General features: G+C 36.2%; 1 protein-coding gene across 7 annotated transcripts in view; it reads right to left on the bottom strand.

Annotated features, from left to right (window-relative positions):
- The window catches only part of PPFIA2 (PTPRF interacting protein alpha 2), a 503,998-nt gene that overhangs the window by 111,095 nt on the left and 369,143 nt on the right, over positions 1-23,760 (bottom strand). For all 7 annotated transcript variants that reach the window (XM_045289840.1, XM_045289844.1, XM_045289847.1 and 4 more), the window contains 3 exons: positions 9,510-9,731; positions 2,702-2,848; positions 1,549-1,683 (listed from right to left, as the gene is read on the bottom strand). In XM_045289840.1, coding sequence (XP_045145775.1) covers positions 1,549-1,683; positions 2,702-2,848; positions 9,510-9,731 — 504 coding nt within the window. The remainder of the gene's footprint in view (positions 1-1,548; positions 1,684-2,701; positions 2,849-9,509; positions 9,732-23,760) is intronic.

Raw genomic sequence — 23,760 nt, 5'->3', positions numbered from 1 at the left:
TATAGGCACTTTGAAGCAATGCCATTTCTATTTACATTTAAAAGATGAACTAAAAGCAGTCTTGTGAACTTTATGTTTGTGAATTACTAAAATATGCAAATAATCTTTAGAACCAAGGCACCATGCCTTGGTATATAATTTTAAAACTCCATTAAGGTTTTATGGATTTTAATTTATTTTGAAGAAATTGTAGCTATGAAAATCACTTTCTGAATATTTAAGGGACTTAGATATTAGATTAAAACTTTAAGTTCTAACTTTTCAGAGGTTTTATCCTACTATAGGTAGTTAGTGTTGGCAAAAAATGTTGCATATACATTATGGATTTCCAGAAGAATGAGCAAATCTGTCTTGGAAGAAATAAGCAAGAATGCTCTTGGGAAGGGAGGATACCAAGGCTCCATCTCATGTACTTTGGGCATGTTATCAACAGGGACCATTTCTTGGAGAGGAACATCATGTTTGGTAAAATGGAGGATCAGTGAAAATTAGTAAGATACTCAGAAGATGAAGCTACACAGTGACTTCCACAATGGGCTCAAACATAGCTAATATTGCGAGGACAACTCAACACTGGGTAGTGTGTCTGTGGTAGTTACATCATCTGTTGTCAATTTAAGACTTAAAAGTGAAGGGTGGAGTTTAGCCTGTCAATCAGGTTACAGCCTGATGACCTCATTTGGAGGTGCTATGGACGTAAATAGCTCGCTGGAGGTGAGACACAGACTCACTCCCTGGGAGACATTGCAAATGATAAGACTCATGGAGCTAAGCTAGTGCCCTGATCTGGAGGAACCACGTGGAGACCCCTGCCAGCACTGAGATACTTATACTGCCACTGGATTCATAAGACTTCCCACCCACTGCTCTGTGATCATCCTGTATTTGGCATCCTTGTATGTGCTCCCTGAGCCTAAAGAGGACATCATACATTGGTATTGGACACATGGGCTAATATCGGTATGGGCTTGATCTGGACTGGGCTGGGATGTTTTATCAATATTCAACTGCTCTTGTATTTAAACCTGTGTCTTATACCCATATGAGTGTCTATGAATTTGATTCTCTAGTCTACCCAGACTAACACAGTTTTGTTCTGTTGTACACAGGGTTGTTCTGAATTGGATTTGACTTGATGGTATCAACAATAGAAGTAGGAAGTAATCTAATGCTTATTATTCCCTATAATACTAATACCAAACACTTTAGACCTATTAAATGATTATGCTTCATAGATATACATGTTAAATATCACAATTATATGTTAACTTCTGCCATGCTTCTAATGTGCTAATATTACCACTTAAAAATAACATATGATTACTGCATGACATTCTGTTAGTGTGTGTTGATGTTGGAAGAGACAAGGTAATGGCCACATATCTTTTGTCAATTATTTCTGCTGTCATAGCAGCAGAAATATTTCATAAGAAAAATGCACTTAAGTCAGATAAATGTAATAAACATCCAATAACCTTAATGATTCTATTTTTTATCGGTTAGGTTCTCTAAGTGCACGAGGGGTGACACATATCTTTAGGGCAGTACCTTTGTCAGAGCTGCAATTCTCTGAGCCAGTTCCGCCTCTACTTCAGGTAAAGTCTCAGCCTTTCTCATAGTCTGCTGCAGCTTTTGCTCAGCCAACTCCAGACGCTCTTGTAACTGCCGGTTCTTCTCTTCCATCTGGAAAGGAGTAATGACGCAGATGTAAAGGTTCAGACTGAGGACAACAACAGCAAACCCACACACACCAGTGGCTTCAGCTATTTTTCTCAGATTCAAGCCAGTTATTACCACACTAAAAAGGGGAAAAGTGACTACTGTCTTCAAACTTTCGTATATTCCCTAACTATGTATTTTAAAGCAATGTAGCCGATTAATAAAATAGAACTCATACCAGTTGCAGTAAGATAAAATGACTTAAAGATGAGCATAACTTTGACTAAAGAGAATTCAGCTCAGTAATGAGACTTCAGGTGTACTGTTAAAGCAAAATATTGAAAATCATCATATTTGTTAGTTCAATGGGGAGAGGGACTACTGTACAACGTTTATGAGACTGAGCTGTAGAGCTAGGTTTGGCAGTTTTTTCTGGATAGTTAATGCATTAGTCCTCCCGTGCCACATGATCTGTGTCCCAGCCACTCCTCTCTAGTGCTACACCGTAGAAGCAATCAGAAACAATGAGTGAAAGAGTGGTAGTGCCTTTGTTCTAACAAAATTCTTCTTACGAAAATAAGCAGGTAAACCAATTTGATCTGTAAGCCATAGTTTGCTAACTTGTGCTCTAGAAACAAATAGACTTGGGCTTCCGTTCTTGATTCTAGAATTTTTAAGTTGTGTGGCCATAGAAAAGTGCTAACATTTCTGAACCTTAGCTTCTTCAGTATAATAACTATGCCTACTTGCAAGGTGGTATTAAGAAGTAAGGGAAGTAAAAGACACATAAAATTCTTGCCATAATTATTAGTATACACATAGAATAAAAACAAAGTCCTTAGTTTTGTTATTTTAACCGTATTTTGTAGGTTATTCTACTATAAAGTAAATGGCATCCTGAAATTACATATGTTTGGTCAGTTCCATTTTGAATTTAAAAAGCCAGATACCAGCAAACACACATCTATTTTATTGACTTTACATTCTGGGAGTAGAGGGAGTGCACACACGGGACACAGAGAAACCAGGAGAGATACTGAACCTGCCGGAGGATAGCCTCTTTGTTTGCCAGTTCATTTTCTAGTTTATCATTCATGTCATGGATGGAGGTAGATTCCCTCTGCGCACCGAGGTAACGCTTCTCGAGAGTGGTGATTCTTTCTTCCATATCCTCCTTCTGTGCCATGGCCTACAATTAGGATAACCAGAAATAAAAACCTCACTCAAATATGCAGTGTAATGCATTATCTTTTACTGAAATAAGTAATAAGGTATGAAGATGACTGAGTTTATAGTTAATATTCATTCCTCTATTTTCATGTAATATATGCAAGATTTCATACATGTTTTACCAAGTCATTTGTCACAATCTTCACACTTTGCATAAAGCAAAAGCATTCTGCTTTCTGAAAACGGAAGGGAGTACACTTGAAATTATATAAGAAAGTGCCAGATAAATTAGTCCAGTATATGTGACAGGTAGGTAAAATTATAGTAAGAGTTTCAAAGCACAACATTCATAAAGTGGTGCCACTAAGTCAAAATTGTAAAAAAAATCTTCAAATAAGAGATAACAAATATTTCTGTATTCTCATCTGCATATACTGAAAAAAGAGAACCCGATTCACTAAAAGTCAAACAAAATAGTAAACTTCAATCACAAACAGAAATGTCAATAGTTCTTTGAGTCAGATTTGCTTCTAATCAACCCCTTACCACACTCCTCCAAGCTCGTACTGCCATAAACACAGAAGAAAACAAAAATCTTTTAATTTCTTACGAAACAAATAGAAACAATTAAGTGGACAGTATTTGAAATTCTTAACCTTCTTTTACCACAATATGAAAACAATGTGTATACAAATTGTTAACTTCCAGGGTGTTTTTTTAAGAACATGTACTTCACCGTGTCTTATAATTTAACAATTATGTAAGATCTGGTCTTACCTTGTTATTTAGGTACTTTTATCTCTCTTTTTACCCTGTATTTCTCAAATGATACTAGAGGAAATTCTCACAAAAATAGTGTAATAGGCTTAGAAAAAAAACGTACAAATTGGAAGAAGAGATTAGAGAAAAGGAGGCAATTGAAAGAAAATAAAACCAAGCACATACTGTTATTTTTCAATTTCACCATTGACCATACATGTTGAACTGAAAGGGTAAAATGTTTGGAAATGTTGGGATAATTTACCATAACCCTAAACTATAAAAGTGAATAATAAAAATCTAGCAAAATAAAAAGTTGAATAATAAGAAGAAATGGTAATCATAACAAAATATTACTTTGATCCATTGTAGAAAAAACTTATATAGTTACACTAACGGAAACCCTGGATTTTATTACATATTTTCAAGTGGTTTTTATGCCCATGAAGTTGGGCAATAAATATGGAAGACTGAAGGAATAATCATTGTACTTGAATTATGATGTTGTGAATATACTACGGGCTATCAGAAGAAATACATCTAGAAAATACTTAGACGTGAGGATGACTTCACATTACACATCTTGGGCACGGCATTATGAAGGGGCAGTACTGAGAAAAGGACATCATGCTTAGGAGAGTGGAAGGCAAGTGAAATCTAGAAAGACCTGTAAAGAGTATTAATACAGTGGCTAAAACATTGTTAAGATATAGGAAAGATGGTGAAGGTATTTTGAATGGGCCAGGGCTTTCTTCTGTTGCATATAGAAGCATTATAAGTCAGTTGGAAGAAAAACAGGGCTTCCTACTTCCATAAAGAGTTACTGTCTCGGAAACTCACAGAGGCAGTTCTACCCTGTGCCATTGGGTCACTGTGCAGCAGCATAGACTTGCTGGTAATGACGGAGCGATAATCAGTAGCTGCCATGCTCTAGGGGCATGAGCGTGGCTGTGAGGCTGACAGTGACATCACTATGTTTCAAATACCAGCAGTGTCACACCAGGTGACCAGGTTTCAATAGGGCTTCCAATCAAAGAACACACTACAAAAAAGGAATAGGCCAATTCCGAGGAATCAGCCATTGAAGAGCTTAGGAACACCAGCAGGATACTGTCAGATACTGTACACCTCACACATAAAAGCCGAATCTTGTCAGACACCGTTCTAGACAACAAGCCTCTAATGTTGAAAGGCATGCACATTGTGACCGAGGAAGAATTTCCTTCTCAAAATAGTCAACCATAATGGCAGATGGAATAAAACTTTGGGGACTTTCATTTGCTGATGGAAATGGTCTCAAAATAAGAAGAAACAGCTGGGAAAAAGCTATTAATAATTTTAACTTGGAATCTACAATGATTGAATCTAGAAAAATTATAAGTAAAAAATGAAATGGAATGCATAAGAGTTTTCTATCATAGGCATTAGTGAGCTGACATGAATGGTTATTGGTCATTTTGAATCTGACAGTCATATGATTTACTATGCCAATCATGACAAATTAAGGAATAGCATCACATTCATCATCAAAAAGGAAATTTTAATATCTATTTTGATGTACAATGCTGTCTGTGATAGGAAAATATCTATCCACATACAAGGAAGTCTAGTCAATAAAAACATTATTCAAATTTATGCACTAATCACTAAAGTTCATGATGAAAAAAATTGAAGATTTCTAAGAACATATTTAGCCTGAAATGAATCAAACATACAATCTGATGGATTGATAATTATTGGCAATTAGAACGCCAAAAAAAAAAAAAGGAAACAAAGAGGAAGGAACAGCAGTTGGAAAATCTGGCGCTGATGGCAGAAACAGAGCTGGCGATTGCATGAGAGAATTCTGCAAGGCCTGTGATGTCTTCATTGCAAATATGTTTTTCAACAGCATCTATGGTGACTTTACATGAGGATTTCTTTATGTGTATAGTACTGGAATACACAAAAATCAAATTTATGATATCTGTGGGAAGAGAGGATGGAGAAGCTCAACATTATCAAACAAAATGAGACCGGGGAATATAGACTAAACCAATAATTGCTGCATTGATGGGCTCAAACGGAAGACCAATTATGAGGATAGACACGACAAGACAATATTTCCTTCTGCTGCCCAAAGGTGGCTGTGAGTTGGAATCAACTGGCTGGCACCTAAATCCAACACTTAACCATTGTGCCACCAGGGCTACTTCTCCATGAGAATAACAATAATATAGAAGAATAATAAAGTGTATCAAACATATATTAAGATTCATTATTAGCATCACATAAGAATATTTAATTTTAAAAAACATCCTAATTAACAAGTCTATCTTTTAACCTTGGCAATATCTAAAATCACAACTTCCTTATGACAACATATAGTTTTGTCACTGTTCCATTGGGAAAATGTCTGTGGTTGCTCATTTTCCAAAGGTCACATGTTTGCACAGGAAGTTAAAATGTTGTCAAGAATGATCTCCATTTTTCCCATAAGTGACCATTTCTAGGTTCAGCAAGCACATTTTATTTTTAGCGCAAACAAATTTGAACGATGGCCTAGTATCAGGAAGTGTTTATCCCGTTGTACATCTTTTGTCATACAATGAGTCAAAACTGACTTAACAACAAGTTGAAGGTGAGGAAAATTAAAACAAGTCCATGAGCACCAAAATATGACTTTGGGCATATCTCACCTGAATGTTGAAATATCTGGATTTTGAAATCTCAAAAATAGATTTAACTGATTGAACACTAAGAACAGAAGACCAAAGGAGCCGTGGAATGACACTAAGAACATTACATACAAAGAAGTAAAAGTTCATTTAAAAGACAGGAAAGAAATAAAAGATCAAAGTGGACATCAGAAAGACTCTGAAACTTGCCCTTGAACGTGATTCAAGCAAATAGAAGAAATGATGTCAAATAATGGTTGAACAGAAAATTTTGTATGGCTGGAGAAGACAAAGCACTATGATGCAATGTGTAATGACCAAGCGTTAGAAAATCAAAAAGAGTAACATGCTCATCATATTTTAAGTTGAAAGAACTGAAGAAAAAGTTAAAGCTTCAAGTCACTATATTAAAATATCGAATGAAGGAGAATCAAATGATGAAGGAAGGAAGACATTGTCACTGTACCTAAAAGAACTAGTCAACTATCAACCATTTCAAGAGGTAGCATATGATCAAGAACCCAATGGTACTGAATAAGGACGTCAAAGCTATACTGAAAGCAGCAGGCAAAAACAAGGCTTCAAGAATTGATGGAAACCAATTGAAATGTTTCAACAAGCTGATGAAGCACTGGACGCACTTACTTTTCTATGCCAGGCAATTTGGAAGAAAGTTACTTGGCCAACTGACTAGGAGATATCCATATTTGCACCCATTTCAAAGAAAGGCGACCCTAAAGGATGTTAAAATTATACAACCATATCATTGATATTTACATGGAAGTTAAATTGGGCTAAAAATCATCCAAAAGCAATTGCAGAACTATATTAACAGAGATGCCAGAGGTTCAGGCCAGATTCAGAAGGTCTTAGAATAAGGGATATCATTTCTGATGTCTGATAGATGTTGGCTCAAAGAAGAGAATACCAGAAATATGTTCACTCGTATTTTATTGACTATGCCAAGGTATTCAACTGTGCGGCTCATACAAATGATTCATAGGCTTGAGGGGAATGAGAATGTGATTTTTCTTCCTGAGGAGAAGTGTATACTTTCACGGAGGCGGCTGTGGAGAGGAGCGGAGAGAGGTGTAGAGACGCACACCCAGGAATAGTGATCATCAAGATGCAGAGCGCACAGTGCACTGGGGGGCAGGCGTCCCCCACTGGTGGAGTGTTTATGCTTTTCCGAGTCAGAAAGTATTGTTGTGGGACTTATTCTGATCTTATTTATGTTTTTTGATGTCTACTACTGACCCGTTGTTGTCAAGTCAATTTGGACTAATAGTTACTGTTTCGGATAGAATCAAACTGCCCCTGGGGAGCGGGGTCCAAGGTTGTAATTTTTAAAGAAACATCTTGCCACCCTTATCTCCCAAGGTATCTCCATCACTGTACCACCAGAGAGACTTTTGATATTTACGTATTGAAAACAGCTATAAACAAATATTCATTACTTCAACAAGGATAAAATTTGAGTGCCTGTTTCATGGGCAATATCTAGGTGTTTGGAACAAAGCAGAGAAGAAAAAAATAAATATCGTAGTCCTTATGAGTCCTTACATACAATACATACATTAGCAAAGTAATTACATAAACTATATGTGTCAAGTGGTAGTAGGTGCAGTGAGATAAAGGAATAGAAGATGTGTGTGTGTGTGTGTGTGTGTGTGTGTGCGTGTGTGAATAGCGAATCAAGGAAGGCATCACTTAGATGATAGCACTTGAGTGAAAAATAAGAGGCAAATAAACAAGGAAATAACTGTCCCTGGCTTTTAATGAGGTGACCTTGAAATAACAGAGTAGGGTGGGATGAGAGAACAGGGGAAGAATTTCACATAGTCAGCAGAGGAGTGAAGATTGCATGGATTGTAGTCCGCTGTAAACACGTTGATTCTGCTCTACATGGCACAGGCCACCACCGGAGAACATCAGGAACGTGGCCTGCGTGACTCAGGTTGTAACCATTACTCGGGATGTTGGATTGAGCACAGACTGAAGACAGTCAAAGGCAGAAGTAGGAGAAACATTCAGGGTAAGTTTGTGATACACCAGTTAGAGACAGTGGCTGTCTGGATCAGGAAGAAGCATAGCAATGGGGAGAATAGGTCAGATGGAAAGGACATGATTTGCAACTGAGTTTCAAATGTGGTGCTTGTGAAAGAGAAAAGCCAAAGACAAACTCAAGGAATCCGGAGTGAGCAATTCCAGTAATGCCTGTAATTGGGATGCATGCCCTCCAGGAGAGTCAGGTTGCAGGTGAAAGCTTTGAAAAAGTTAATTTTAGGAAAACATTATTGATGTGTAAATAAGCACCTGACAATCAGGAAAGAAGGACAAACTCAGGTATACATTGGTACTCATAAAATAATTGACAGCTTTGGGCTCAAAGGGTAGCAAAGGCGGATGGAGAAAGGAAGTCACTCCGAGGTTGAGGAGAAGCCATGACAGTGAAAGGCACTGGAGGGAAGGGAGAGATGGGAAACTGTTAGGAGAGTGTGCACACTGCCAGCCAAGCGGAGAACTGTAGGAGAAAAGAGTGAACATTTAATCACGTGTCTCAACTGCATCCACTAGTTCATTTAATAACTAAAAAACATTTAAAAGATAAAATATATGATTTTAAAGGGAAAGATGAGAAGTCACAAAATTAAATTTCTCTATATTGAAAGTATTCTTCCTAATGGAATAGGGTCAAAAAGAGAAAGAATTCTAAACTTTGTTTCTTAGGATGAGAGATGGTTGAGCATGCTACAAATAAAATATTTCCCTAAATCTTCTATAATGACACTAAAGTACTCTCTTTTTTTAAATAGATGAAGTACTGCTATGTCTAGTAAGAACTGAAAGAACAAAAAAAAATCCATAATCACTCATATGCATTCATAGTCATACAGACAAAAATAAGATGGGATAATTTGAGTATTTCCATATGTTAAAAGTATAGCAGTTCATTATTCATAGGCACATTCTTGGTTATTTAAAGTTAAAAACTTAAAAACTCTAAAAAATATTAAAAAATAGATAGTTTTTATTGCATCTGAGACTTGATACCAGCACTTTCTTTTGATGCATACTAAAAAGGTTAATGAAGTAAACTTTTTTAAAACTTACTGGACAAGTTTCATAACTAATATAATTCATTTCAAAGTATGGTCATTTGACAAAACGTAGGGAATATGTGCCTTTAGTGGAAATTATGGAGCTACCATCTCCAAGGCGGCATTCAGGAAGAAAAGACTGACAGTGTGATGAATCACTTACCTCCCGAATGTCCCTTTGATATTTAGTATTCATTTCTTCCGTTTTAATGAGGTCCTTTCTTGCCGTCTCTGCTTCTTGTTCCACTTCTCCCACGCGGGAGGACAGCACTGCCAAGCGCTCTTTCATCTGTGCCATTTCATAGTTTTGCTTTTCAAGCAATTCTTGCAATTCCACTATTTGACTAGTTTCATCCGTCGAGTCTATCGAGCCATTGGACAAACGCTGCAGGAAAAGAGGTAAAAGTAGCCGTTAGAACGTTATTCTTCTTTAATTACAAAATTCATGAACTTAGAAAAACGAAGCTGACACACCTGCCATTCTGAGAAACGAGGGCTTCTGAAAATAACTAAGTTGGAAGTAAAACGAAGTCTATGAGCAAATTGAAACCTTAGATTTAATATACAAAGGTAGACTATTAACTTGTATATGTATCATATATATGAACATATATATAGCTTACTTTAATGCACCTTCAAATTCACTTTACATATATGTATATATGTGTGTGTGCTACATTTGTATATACATATGTCAAATACATATAGATTGTATTTATATATAATTATTATATTTGTAAGGACATGCATATATAAGGTAACTCCAACAAATTGAGGAAAAATGGAATTGAGAGACAACCTGAAAATATTTGCCGCCTCAGAAAACCTATGTTGGTTTGTTATGAGTTGGAAACAACTCAATGACAGTGGGTTTTGTTGGATTGCATTGTACATATGGCTTAGAATGAAACACTAATGTCTACTAAACATTTAGTAAATGGCATCTATCACTTTAATCAATTATATATAAAACTAATGATTAATAACTGACATTATATTGTATGCCATTACATAATGTTATTGAATAGCAAGGACAAAACAACCAAACAATAAACATTTCTATTGCTTCAAGAGTCTTGTGACTTAGTAAGTTCTATTTTCAATTACAATCCAACAAAGTGCTTATATAAAGATTTTTAAGGTTACTCCTGCTGTGATTCTGTCCTGTGTGGAACTAAGGTGTAACAGAAAATTCTTGCTTTCTGTAGCACTGTCAACATAAAAGCGTTGAGTGCACCTAGCCGCAGGAAAGAGGCTGAAACAGGTTAAAAGTCTTCACATGGAATTTTTCCTTTTCTGCTAAGGCTGCCTACAAACCGATCACTCTCTTCTTCAAAGGATGACCCAGCTGCACTGGAGGAGTTCTGAAGTAATAACAAAAAACGTAGTTGCTCAAGAGAAGTAATCTCCAGCCAGATAGCAACAGAGAAGCATGGAGAAACAGTCATCAGTCATTTCTGTGTGAACTTGGTTTTAACATGTAAATGCGTTCGACTATATTATGAAGCAATTTTAGGCCCACAATTGCTAGAAAACAAAGTGGAGGATATGTGGCGCGTGAGTGGAGAGTGGAAAAACTAGATCAAGGAGATAGAAAAACCAGAACAGAAAGGCGTATATTATTATATTCATTATTAAAGAACAGGATTATAAAGAATGTGACAAATGTCATTCAACAATTTGTGTAGAAATTGTTGAGTTGAAATTTAAACCTTCACCAAACCCACAAAAATACTAAAACATACACACTGAGTAATTTCAACACATTAGTAATTTGAAATGTGTAAAATAGATCTACTTTTTTTATTAGGTCCCTGACTCTTTTAAATGTGTTATTGATAATCTTTTCTTTACAAGTTAAGCCCTGCATTTCCATTTTCTTCATACATCTTATTCTTGGACAGTTGGCGCTTCTTAGGATTGAAGGCCCATTTAAATCAATGCTGACTGTAGGGGAAGGAGAAAGAATAGACAGTGTCAGTGAAGCTGAGAGAAAGTTAATGTAAAGAAAGGTAAAACCAAGGCTTGGTCAGAAAAGTCCCTAAATCCATCCTTCATCTAAGTCCCTAAATCCATCCACTCATCCACTCATCTCCATGAGCATGGAGAAAGAACTGAAACAGTTTAAATAGTGGAGAGAAATGAACACAGGTCTAATTGCTCCTCTCTCTGCCCCTGTCCCTCCCTAGTACTCTCTTTTGCTTTAGTTAAATAGAGTAGTTCTCACTCAGAATAGGTGCTCTATTTAATGGTTAATCTTGTTTAGTTACATGCAGCCAATATAAAGCTTCCAAAGCTATTTCAATGATGACAAAAATACATCCATAAAGTTTGTGAAATAGGATGTTATGTGATTTGGATGTCTTGAAAGCACCATATTGTAATCTGGTCTTGCCCGTTCCTTTTTCTTGTTTTTCCTTTTCTTTTAAGCACCTAGGTTTTAGAACAACCTTTATGCCTTAGCTGTGATGATCAATGTACTGGAGGGATTTGCTTTTGTGTTTGTCTTCAGTCCAAATCATTAGCTATCCCTTAATATCTGATATAAGTCCATGTCACATTTTCATTAGTGGAGTTGACCCTTTAATAGCTTGGATACTTTTTTGTGTTTGAGAACTTTCATGATTGTGGAGTGTGATATGACTAAACCATAGCATAAAGTGATTTTCCACCTGTATGCTATTTCACTTCCAGATTGATACTTTTTTGCCTTTTGCAGTACATATTACTGGAACTGGTTATGTTGCATGTGGGAGCCATTATGTGCTTCAAGGTGATATTTTGGATAGAAAATTCAACGAGAGAGGACACTACAATACTCAACTGGATAGTCAGGTATATGCTCTCATTGAGAAAACTTTTTATATGGAAAGTACAGTAAAGTTCATAGTCATTTATTATGTTTATCAATATGAATATATTGTAAATTATATACATGGCACTATCATAGATCTTGTGCCACAAATGCATTGAAACAAATAGGAACGCAAATCCAATATATCAAAACCTTTGGGAGACTGCAAAAACATTAATTGCATGGCAGTTTATAGCAATACATGCACACATCAATAAGACAGAAATAATTAAAATAAATGACACAATAATTACAATAATTGGAATAAATGAAGGAAAAGAAACCATCATATACTAGAAGAAGAGAAACAATTAAGAATATGGCACAAATAAATGAATCAGAAAAAAACTGAAAAAATCAATTAGAAAAGTAGTTAGTTCTTTGGAAATATTAACAAAATCGATAAGCCATTGCAAACAGAAGTAAAGAATGAGAAAAAAATTCTATGAGTGACAATGAAATGGATATTACCACAGAACCAAATGAGATATAAATGTAATCCAACAGTATTATGAAAAATTGTATTTAAAAAAATTCTAGAGTAATGGATACATTTCTAGAAATGTGCACTATTTACCTAAATTACCACAGAATGATGTAGAAAAATCTCAGCAAGCTTATAACATGAGAAGAAAAGGAACCAACCATACAAGGACATCAACTGGTGGAGAAAGCCATTTGATTAAATTCAACATTCATTCGTGATAAAAATACTTAACAAAATAGGTATAGAAGAGAAATTTCTCAGCATAATAAAACATAATAAAAGTCATATTGTGAAACCAATACCCTACATCACACTGAATGGAGAGAAACTGAAAACATCTCCTCATTGATCAGGAATTAGGCAAGGTTGTACTTTTATTACCACTTTAATATAGTTTTGGAAGTTTTAGCTAGAGCTATAAGACATCAAAAAAAGTATACACTTAGGCACTGGAGAAATAAAAATCTCTTTATTTGTAGACAACATAATCCTTTATAGAGAAGATCCCCAAAATTCAATTAAAAATTACTCAAACTAATTGAAAATTTTGGTAACATAGTAGGCTATAAGATCAACATACAGAATCAGTTGGATTCTTGTATATTAAGGATGATGATACCAAAAAATATATTACATGAACAATACCATTTACAATGAGTACACAAAGATAAAATATTTAAGAATAAATCTTACTAGAGTTTAAAAAAAAAGGTTTATACAAAGGAACAAGTATTCCTTCAAGATACTGAAAGGAACTCACACAAATGGAACAAGTTACCATGTTCCTAGAGAAGTAGATTAAATATTGTGATAATGTCAACATTACAAAAAATATTTTACAAATTCAATGCAATTTTGATCCATATCCCACCAAAAATTTTCAAAGAAAAAGAAAACTAAATACCAACTATATATGTAAATGAAAGTAACCTAGGACAAATAAAACTCTACCAAAAATAACAAGTAAGAGCCCTTTCACTCTTCTACCTTAAAACCTACAACCCAGCCACAGTAATTAAACAGCCCGGTGCTGGTATGGTGATAGAGATGAAGACTGATAAGAACCGAAAATCCAGAAATGCAACCAATTACCTATAGACATCTAATTTCTGACAAAGAAATAAAATACACTGAAAGGGCAAGAGACTGACTTTTCAAAAAATGGTGCTGGAAAAAGTGGATCTCCACCCACAAAAGAATGAAAAAAGACCCCATACCTCACCCCATGTACAAACTCAAGATGGATCAAAGACATATATAAATCACAATATTTTTAAGGCCATCAATGGAAAATTAAGCGCAAACGTAATGACCCTAATATTAGGCATAAACACATTGCAAAATATAATGAAAAATAGCCACACTATACAAGACAAAATAAGCACTGGGACCTACTAAATAGATGACATTTATGTACAACAAGACATTTCATCAAAAAGTAAACAGAGGATGCACAGAAAAATTCAATAATGGTACCTCAGATAAAAGGCTAATCTGCAAAATCAGTAGAAAACTACAACTTAACAGGAGAAACAAAAATAATCCAATAAAAATGGGCACAAAATATGAATAGGCAATTTACCAAAGACAATGTTCAGGTTGCTAACAACCAATGAAGAAATGTTTGAGATCATTAGCAATAAGGCAGATACAAATTAAAATTAAATGAGATATTACCTCACACCATCAGTTTTTGCAAAATTCAATATAACAGGAAATAACAAATACAAGAGAGGCTCTGGAGAGAGAGGAACGCTTTTACGAAGCTTGTGGGATTGGGGAATTGTACAGACTTTATGGAAATCAGTATGGAATTTCCTTAAACAAATGCAAAGCTAAGTACCTTATGATCCAGCAATTTCTCTACTGGGCATAGACCCAAAGAAAATTGAGACTATAACATAAACTGACATATATACACCTTTGTGTATTGCAGCCATTTCCACAATGGCCAAAACATGGAAACAAAAACACCGACTATAGAGGAATGGATCAACACACTCTGGTGTATTTATACCTTGGAAATATACACATCAATTAAAAAATATATAAATCTCTAAAACACCACAAGGTGTGGAGCAAAATAGAGATCATTATGTTTAGCAAACAGTCACTCTTACAAAACAAAGACAAACATTTAATATCACTATTGTTTTAAAGAAAAACAAAGAAGAAGAGATGTGGTTATAACACTGATAGACACGACTCTGGTGACTATGAAGAGGCCCAATACAGGAATGGGAACAGAGAAAATAGAAGGGTGGAGGCAGGGAGGAGGGAGAACAAAAAGTAGAGGATTTAGCGAGAAAAAAAATACAATAATAATTTCTTCATGAAAAAAAAAATAACCCTCCAGATTACTTACCTCTCAGATATAAACACTGGTCTGAGTGGCTCAAAAGATGGAAAAGTATAACTAAAGTGGACTTGGAATTTTTATGACTTACAAATTCATTTAACAATAAATAAACACAGAACAAAAATACATTGTAAACAACAGGAGTGAGATAGCCATTTGCAATGTGTCATTCTCTGATCAGGATCTCTGAACTCTATTATAACCTTATAGGGCAGCAGGCATACAAAGGAGGCTTTAAAAACTTTGTGAGATCTTAAGGCTATCAAGAGGGTAGGAGGGGAGGAAGGGGGAACCAATCTCAATGATGGACACAAAACCCTCATCCCCCGCAAGAGGGATGAACAACTGAAATGTGGGCGAAGGGAGATAGTGGTCGGTGTAAGACATGAAAATATTAATAATTTATAAGTTATCAAGAGTTACGGAGGGTGGGAAATCAAGAGGAACTGATTCCAAGAACTCAAGTAGAAAGTAACTGTTTAGAAAATGATGATGGCAGCATAGGTACAAATATGCTTGAAACAATTGATGTATGGAATATTATAAGAGCTGTAAGAACCCTCAATAAAATGATTTTTAAAAACTTTATGAAGTAATTAAATTATCTTTTAATTCAATTGTTCCATATACTATTTGAAACTCCTTCACATAGGAGTTCTGACTACATTGCAAAAACAAATCTCAATTATAGCAGAGTTTGGGTAGTGACTGACTAGCAATTGGCTCTAGCCTTTTTCCCAAATTCAGTTCTCAAAGTTCTCAAGTGCTCCCTAATGATTATAAATTGTTTTATTCTGTTAAATGTATAAATAGTTCTACACGATATAAAGTTCACTATCATTGATTTTTAGTTTTCTCTCAATGAGTGGTGTCTCCCAAAGATCATTTTTTCATTAGTTTCACAATAAAATAGTCTGATAGCATAGACAGCAGTACATGTTCCTGAGGGAAGGAAAGGGCATCCTTTAGGAACGATGGGTCCTTCCCTCAGAGAAGGTTCTGCGGCGTTTCCCAGCTGTGACACCCGGGGAAGTAAAGAGATTCTGAATGCGCCTCTGGGGAGGCACTCCAGCATCCGCTCTGTATTTGTATCTCCTCTTAGCCTTTTATTAAAGTTCAGAGATTCAGTACCACCAAGTTTAAGGGGTCTATAGATTTCATACATATTGGTAACAGCCAATTTACTTTCCTGTCACTAGAGATCATAGTTGGCTTTTCTAGAATTTCAAAAACATTGAATCCTATGGACTGAACTCTATGGGTGTATTGTCCTCTCGTCATACAAGTACATAACTTGTGATCCTTTCATGTTGCTGCTAATATCAGGATCTATTTGTTCCTCCGAATTGCTGACTACTTTTCATTGTATTCGATATTTTAAGGTATTTTTGTTTACCCCCAGGATGCAAATAGATGTTCCTATATTTTTAAAGAAGTATGTTTGAATTTAAATACTTAATACCATTTTATTGTAATTTTATATATAATGCATACAGTGCTATTCTCAAGGATAAAGATGCTTGCATGTACAAATCTCATCTTTAGCATGTCTTACTACCTATCTAGACATGGACAAAACACTGTCAGGCCCGTGCCATCCCAACAAGAGCTGTGCTTGAGCGCATCTGGGAAGACAATGTGGCTCCATACTCTTGAGGGTATTTCTCGGTGTTTGCTGACCCTCCACTTACCACGCATGGTGTACTTTTCCAGGAATTAGTCTCTCTGCTAAGCATCTGGACAAAGTATCATAGTCCTTGCTTCTAAGGTCCATTTTGCGTGAAATGCTTCCAAGACAGATTTGTTTGCTCTTTTGGTGGTCCATGGTATTTTTAATACACTTTATTACTTTATACACTTTATCGGCACCATAATTAAAATTAATTGGTTCTTCTCTAGTTTTCCTTATTTAATGTTCAACTTTCACACACCTATGAGGTGGCTGAAAATATCATGACTTGGGTCCTCAAAGTCACATCCTTGCTTTCAGCACTTTAAAGAGATTTTATGCACATTTACCCAATTCAATGCATCCTTTGATCTCTTGACGGTTGCTTCAATGAGCATTGATTGCGGATCCAAGCAAGAAGAACTCCTTCACAATTTCAATCTTTTCTCCCTGAATCATGATGTTACACATAGGTCCAGTTGTGAGGATTTTGGGTGTTCTTAATATTGAGTAATTGATACGGAAGAGAGTCATCCTTGATTTTCCTCTGCAAGGACTTCAAGTCCTCCTTACTCTCAGAAAGCAGAGCTGCGTCACCAGCCTACTGAAGGTTGTTTCTAAACCTTCTTTCAACCAGTGCCACGTTCTCCTCACAGTCCAGCTTCTCAGATCGTTTGCTCAGCAGACAGACTGATCAAGTATGAGGAGAAGAAACAACCTTGAAACACCTTCCTGATTTTCAGCCATGCAGTATTCCCTTGTTCTGTCTAAATAATTGCTTCTTGATCCACGCAAAGGTTCTACATGAATAAAACCGATTACAAGGAACTATATGTGACCTCCTCCCTGGGGGACGGACAACAGAAAAGTGGGTGAAGGGAGACGTCGGACAGGGCAAGATATGACAAAATACCAATTTATAAACTATCAAGGGCTCAGGAGGCGGGGAGGGAGCGGGGAGGGAGGGACAAATGAGGACCTAATGCCGGGGGTTTAAGTGGAGAGGAAATCTTTTGAGAATGATGAGGGCAATGAATGTACAGATGCGCTTTACACAATTGATGTATGTATGGATTGTGATAAGAGTTGTATTAGCCCCTAATAAAATGATTTTAAAAAAAGGGAAAAAAAGAAAAAAAGTGTTCTGGAATGCTATTCTTCTCGAGGTTATCCATAATTTGTGAAGATGTACACCGTCAAAAGCCTTTTCACAGACAATAAAACACAAGTAAACCTCTTCCTTGTATATTCTGCTTTCAGCCAAGATTCACTTGACAGCAGCAATGCGATCCCTTGTTCTACATCTTCTTGGAATCCGGTCTGGATTTTTGGCAGCTCCCTCTCAATCTACTACCACTACAACTGTGTGGCATGATCCTCAGCAAACTTTTATTTGCATGTGACATGAACGATATTCTTCAATAATTTTCACATTCTGCTGTGTTAGGTTGAGTTCTCTAAAGAAGCAAAACCATTGACGCTTGTATGTGTTGTAAAAAGAAAGAAAGTTATTTCAAGAAATAGCTTACACAGTTGTAGGAATAAATAAGGCTGGTCTGCTACAAGTCAGGTTTCTCTGGACTTGTGGAAGCTGATAAACAGGAAACTGGATGACCAAACAGAGACAGCAGGCGCACAGGTTGGTGAATACAGAAGTCCTACGTTAGCCAAAGGAATCCAGTAGACCATGGACAGCTCCTGGGATTTGTAGTCAAACCAATAGGCCATCCAGTATCCAGACTCAAGATCCAGCTCCAGAAGAAGGCAAAGGGCCGAAGGCGAATCGGCTCTACTCAGTATCTCGCTGTGACATAAAAAGGCATGTGAAACCAAGGAGGTGTCCTTAGGCTGCAACACAATGGACAGCTTGAGCTCCGCTTTGCTCTCCTATCCTTCCCTAGGAGTGTCTACTCGACAGGATCCCCAACCATCACAGTCACCTTCTTTGGAATACGTACAGATATGGATTTCTTTTAGTCAGTTGTCCAGGTAGCTATCTTCACAATTTCTTGATGTAGGTGAGTGAGGGCTTCCAGTGCTTTATCAGAATATTGAAACATTTTAATTGTTATTCTGTTAATTCTTGGAGTTTTGTTTTTAGCTAATCTGTCAGTGTAGCTTGGACCTCTTTCGGTACCATTGATTCTTTATCATGTGCTACCTCTTTAAATGGCTGATTGTGGATTAGTTCTTTTTGTCCTTGTATCATGGTGGCTATGAATTGTGTTGTGATCAGTAAGGTTAGCAGTTCGTAGCCACCACCTACTCCTCAGGAGAAAGATGGGGCTTTCTACTACCTTAAACAATGACAGTCTCAGGAGTTCACAGGGATAGGTCTACCCTGTGAGATACTGTCACTATGAGTCAGCTCTTTTTGTTCCAATCATTCTGCAAATTCCTTGCATCCTCTTTCAATATTTTCCCCACAGACTCTTTTAATTTTGCAACTTGAATATTTTTCTGCAGTCTTTCAGTTTCAGATATTCTGAGCTTGTTCTTTTTTGGTTTTGTAACTTCAGCTATTTGCACATTTCATTCTTATACCTACCGCTTTCTTTTTGAACTATACTTTGAAAGTTCTGTTTAGGTATTTTACTTCATTGCATAATGAAATTACCTTAGGTAACATAGAGATGGCCCTACTTAAGACAACACCACTCATTTTTTTCAGTTTGTCATACTTCAAGTATATCTTTCCCATTCATATGGAAAATAAAAACATTGTATTGAGTAATTTGCAAGCATGAAATCAACTATGAAACAAAAATCAAAACCCCAAATCCACTGCCATCAATTCAATGACACTGTAGGGCAGAGTAGAACTGACCCTTTGGATTTCCAAGGCTGTAAATCTTGAATGAGAGTGAAAGCCCAATCTTTTCCCTCAGTGCAGCTGGTGCTTTTCAACAATAAAAATGTATAGTTTATTGAATTTAAAACAATACATTTTCATTGTGAAATAACTGAAATATCAACATATAAAGGAAATCATGTTGCACTATTAGGTTTTGGCATATTTCCTTAGTCTCCCCTCTGTTTATAAGCTCTAAGTAAATGTTAAGTAAATACTTCAGTTTTGCCATTTGTAAAGTCATATGATTGCCACCATTCCAATCTTGGGTAGAACTATCCCCTCACCTCAAACAGTGCCTTTTTCTCCTTCACATTCAATATCTTGCTTCTGTTAACAACCATTTACGTAACTGTTGTATGCCACTAGAGTTTTACCTTTCAACAATTTTAACAGAATTTCAACAAAAATAAAAGAAGACATATGTGTTCTTCTGTGTCTTTTCATATAACAAGCTTTCTAGATATTTTTCTTACCGCATATAACAGTAGTTAGTTCCTTCTGTACTGTTTTAACAATATTGTATTGTGTGGGATATACCACAGTTTGTTTATCCACCAGTTGATGGATAATTGGTTTTCATTTTTGGCTATTATGAATAAAGCTGTTATAAAAATTTGTATATATATTTAAAAAGATAGGTAACAGTTAGCATTAGTTAGCTGGCACTGACTGGCATTGGTAATTCTGAGTCTGGTAAGCATATGGTTATTATGCAAAGCATAAAAAATTTAAGAACAATGATGTCACTTTCATCGTCAAAAAGAATATTTCAAGATATATCATGAAGTACAATGCAGTTTTGTGATAAAATGCCTATAAGAAGACCAGTTAATAAAATTATTATTCACATTTAGGCACCCATCACTTAAGTCAATGATAAAGAGATTGATGAATTATACTCACTTTTTTCTTCAGAAATCAATCAACATGAAAAAAAAAAGAATTGATCATTTCTTGCAATTGATACATGGAAGTTGGAAACAAAGAAGAGAATCACAAGGTGGAAAATATGTCCTTGATGCGAGAAACAAAACTGGAGATGACATGACAGAATTTTGAAAGACCAATGAACTCTTCTTGACAACATAAACAGTGACTCTGCGTGAGGATCGCACAAGAGGGAATGCACAGGAATCACATTACCTTCATCTAGAGCAGCAGTTCACAACCTGTGTGTTACGACCCCCGGGGGTCAAAGGACCCTTTCACAGGGGGCTCCTGATTCACACCAGTAGCAAAATTACAGTTATGAAGTAGCAATGAAAATAATTCCACAACAAGAGGAACTGTATTAACTGTATGAAAGGGCCACAGCATTAGGAAGGCTGATAGCCACGGATCTAGAGACAGTAAAACAATATGCTATCATCAACCAAAATGACCACGGTCAGCTGTGTAATAGGTCACCAATTGCTCAGATGCAAGTTCAGGTGAAGGCTTAAAAACCATGAAAGAATTCTACAAGTGCCAAAATATGATCTTGAGTATATCCCAAGTGAATTTAGACACATCGAGAATAGGTTTAACAGACGGAGCACCAGTGGCACAACACGTGACAACTTGTGGGATGATATCAAGAGTATTATACCCGGAGACAGCAAAGAGTCATTAAAAAAAAAAAAAGATGGAAAGAAAGAACAGACTAAAGTAGATGTTAGAGGAGACTATGTACCTGTTATGCACAGAGTAGCTAAAGGAGATGGATGAAATGAGGAAATGAAACACTGAATACAACATTTCAAAGGGCAGCTTGAGATGAAAAATGTAACTTATTATAACAAAATATACAAAGACCTGAACCTGTAGGACAAAATAACACTGAGCATATCTCAAGGTGAGAGCATGAAGACATCACGTGCGTTCCCTGTCTGCTCCTGTAAAACCTGCAGCCTCAGACACCCATGAGGGCAGCTCTACCTGTGCGATGGGGTCACTATAAGTCAGAAACTACGCAAGAGCAGTGAGGTCCTTTGTGTGTGTGTGTGTGTGTGTGTGTGTGTGTGTGTGTGTGTTTCTTTCTCTCTGTATGTGTGTGTGCTTGTACTAAAAAGAATTGGGATATACTACCTACTTTCATAGGGCAACCATTTCAAAAGGCAAAATATAATCAAGAACTGATAGTCCTGAAGGAAGAACTTCAAGTAACACTGAAGATCTTAATGAAAAAACAAAGCTCCAGGATTTCACAGAATACTGTAGATATGTTTCAACAAATTGATAGAACCCTGGAAGTTCTCATTCATTCATGCCTAGAAATTTGGAAGACAACCACAGACCAACAGACCGAAAGAGATCCATATCTGTGTCCATTATAAAGAAAGGTGGTCCCTCAGAATACAGAAAGTATTAAACAATATTAATATCACATGCAAGTATAATTTTGCTAGATAACTCTTGCATTAATACATTGATAATAAGGAGCTACCAAAAATTCAAGCTGAATTCAGAAAAGGATGTGGAAGGAGTTATGTCATTGCTTTTATCACATAGATTTTAACAAAAAGTAGAAAATACCAGAACGATGTCACTTGCGTTTTAACTATGCTATGGCATCTGATTATGTGTATCCTAGTTAACTATGGAAACATTGCAAAGAGCTAAAATTCTAGAACACTTATTAATTGTACATAACCTAAAAGGCAGTTGTTCCAACAGAACCAGGGGATATTGCATACATTTTCTATGCTTATGCTGAACAAATCATCCAAGATGCGAGACTATACGATGAAGAAAGTTGCATCAAGATTGGAGGAAAGCTCATTGATTATTTATCATATGCAAATAACAGCCTTACTTGCTGATGAAAATCAAAGACTGCAGCCTTTAGTATAGACTACAATTTAATGTTAAGAAAACCGAAATTCTCACAGCTAAACCAACAGGCAACTTCATGATAAACTGAGGAAAGTTTAACGTTGTCAAGGATCTCATGTGACTTGGAAACAGAAACAATATTCAAGGGAGCATAAGAACTAAAAGGACATAGTGCATTGGACGAATTTTCTGAAAAAGTCAAGTATAAAGTGTTAAAGTGACATCAATGATGTCACTTTGAGGACTATTTTCAATCACCTCATATGTATGTGAAAACTGGACAATGAATATTGAAGATCAGAGAAGGATGATGCAATCAAATTAAGATGTTGGAGAATACTGGAAATACCATGGACTTCCAGAAAAACAAAGGCAGAATGTTCATTCAAACCATGATGGCGGGACTTTGTCACAAGAACATGGGCAAGATATCAAGAGGGAGAAGTCTTTGGAAATGGATATCATGCTTGTTAAAATAGAGAACTGTTGAAAAAGAGGAATACCCCCAATGGGATCATTCAACCAAGTAACTGCAACAATGGGCTGCCCATAACCATTGTGAGAATGGTGCTGGACTGGGTACTGTTTCACTCCATTGTACATAAGTTTGCTATGAGTCAAACAACAATTTAAGATATTCAAACCCAAACCTACAGATATTGAGTTGATTTTGATTCATAGTGACCCTATATGGGGTTTAAATCTTTACGGGGGGAAAATAGTCTCCTTTTCCCATGAGTGGCTGGCAGGTTTGAGCCATCAACCTTGTTGTTAGCAGTTCAATGCATATCTGGTAGTGCTACCAGAGGTCCTTAGTTATAATACAAAACTTCAAAATCCTCAGTCTAGTTCTTTCTTTTTTTTTCTTTTTTTTCTTTCAGTCTAGTTCTTTCTATCTTTCACCATCAAATATATCTAGTCAAAGCAGGCAGATTTACAGGATAAAACTGCACATGTCGCAGGGTAATGACAAGCATGTAGGGTATGCATGCATGTATATCTCTAAAAATAGAAAGTCAGAAATGTGTATTTATATGTGTGTGTGTTTGCAATAAGGAAAAATTCCAATTTTTATTTACAAAATTAACCAAAATGGCAATGACGAGAGTGTGGGAAACTAACACTGAGGGAAATGTGACTAGGACTATATTCCCTAATTTATAACAGAGGGAATCTGGAAAGTTGGTATTCCGTGGGAGGAAAGCCACCATTTTGGTAAATTAGAGATAAAGTCCAAGTACATTATCCTGCTTTAAATATCATTCCCACAGGTTGTCCACTAACAGCTGTGCTGCCTTAAAGTGCGCACACGGTTGATTTTATCTCCCTATAGAAGCAGACAGCCTTTTGTTATCGCCCCCCGCTGTGTCACCCAGC

This window comes from Echinops telfairi, unplaced genomic scaffold (genome assembly GCF_000313985.2).
Source record: "Echinops telfairi isolate 266 unplaced genomic scaffold, ASM31398v2 ScPeMD7_2;HRSCAF=8, whole genome shotgun sequence".
In the NCBI taxonomy this organism is placed as follows: Eukaryota; Metazoa; Chordata; class Mammalia; order Afrosoricida; family Tenrecidae; genus Echinops; species Echinops telfairi.
Note: the sequence above shows the minus strand (reverse complement) of the source record. Positions and strands in the feature narration are given on the sequence as shown.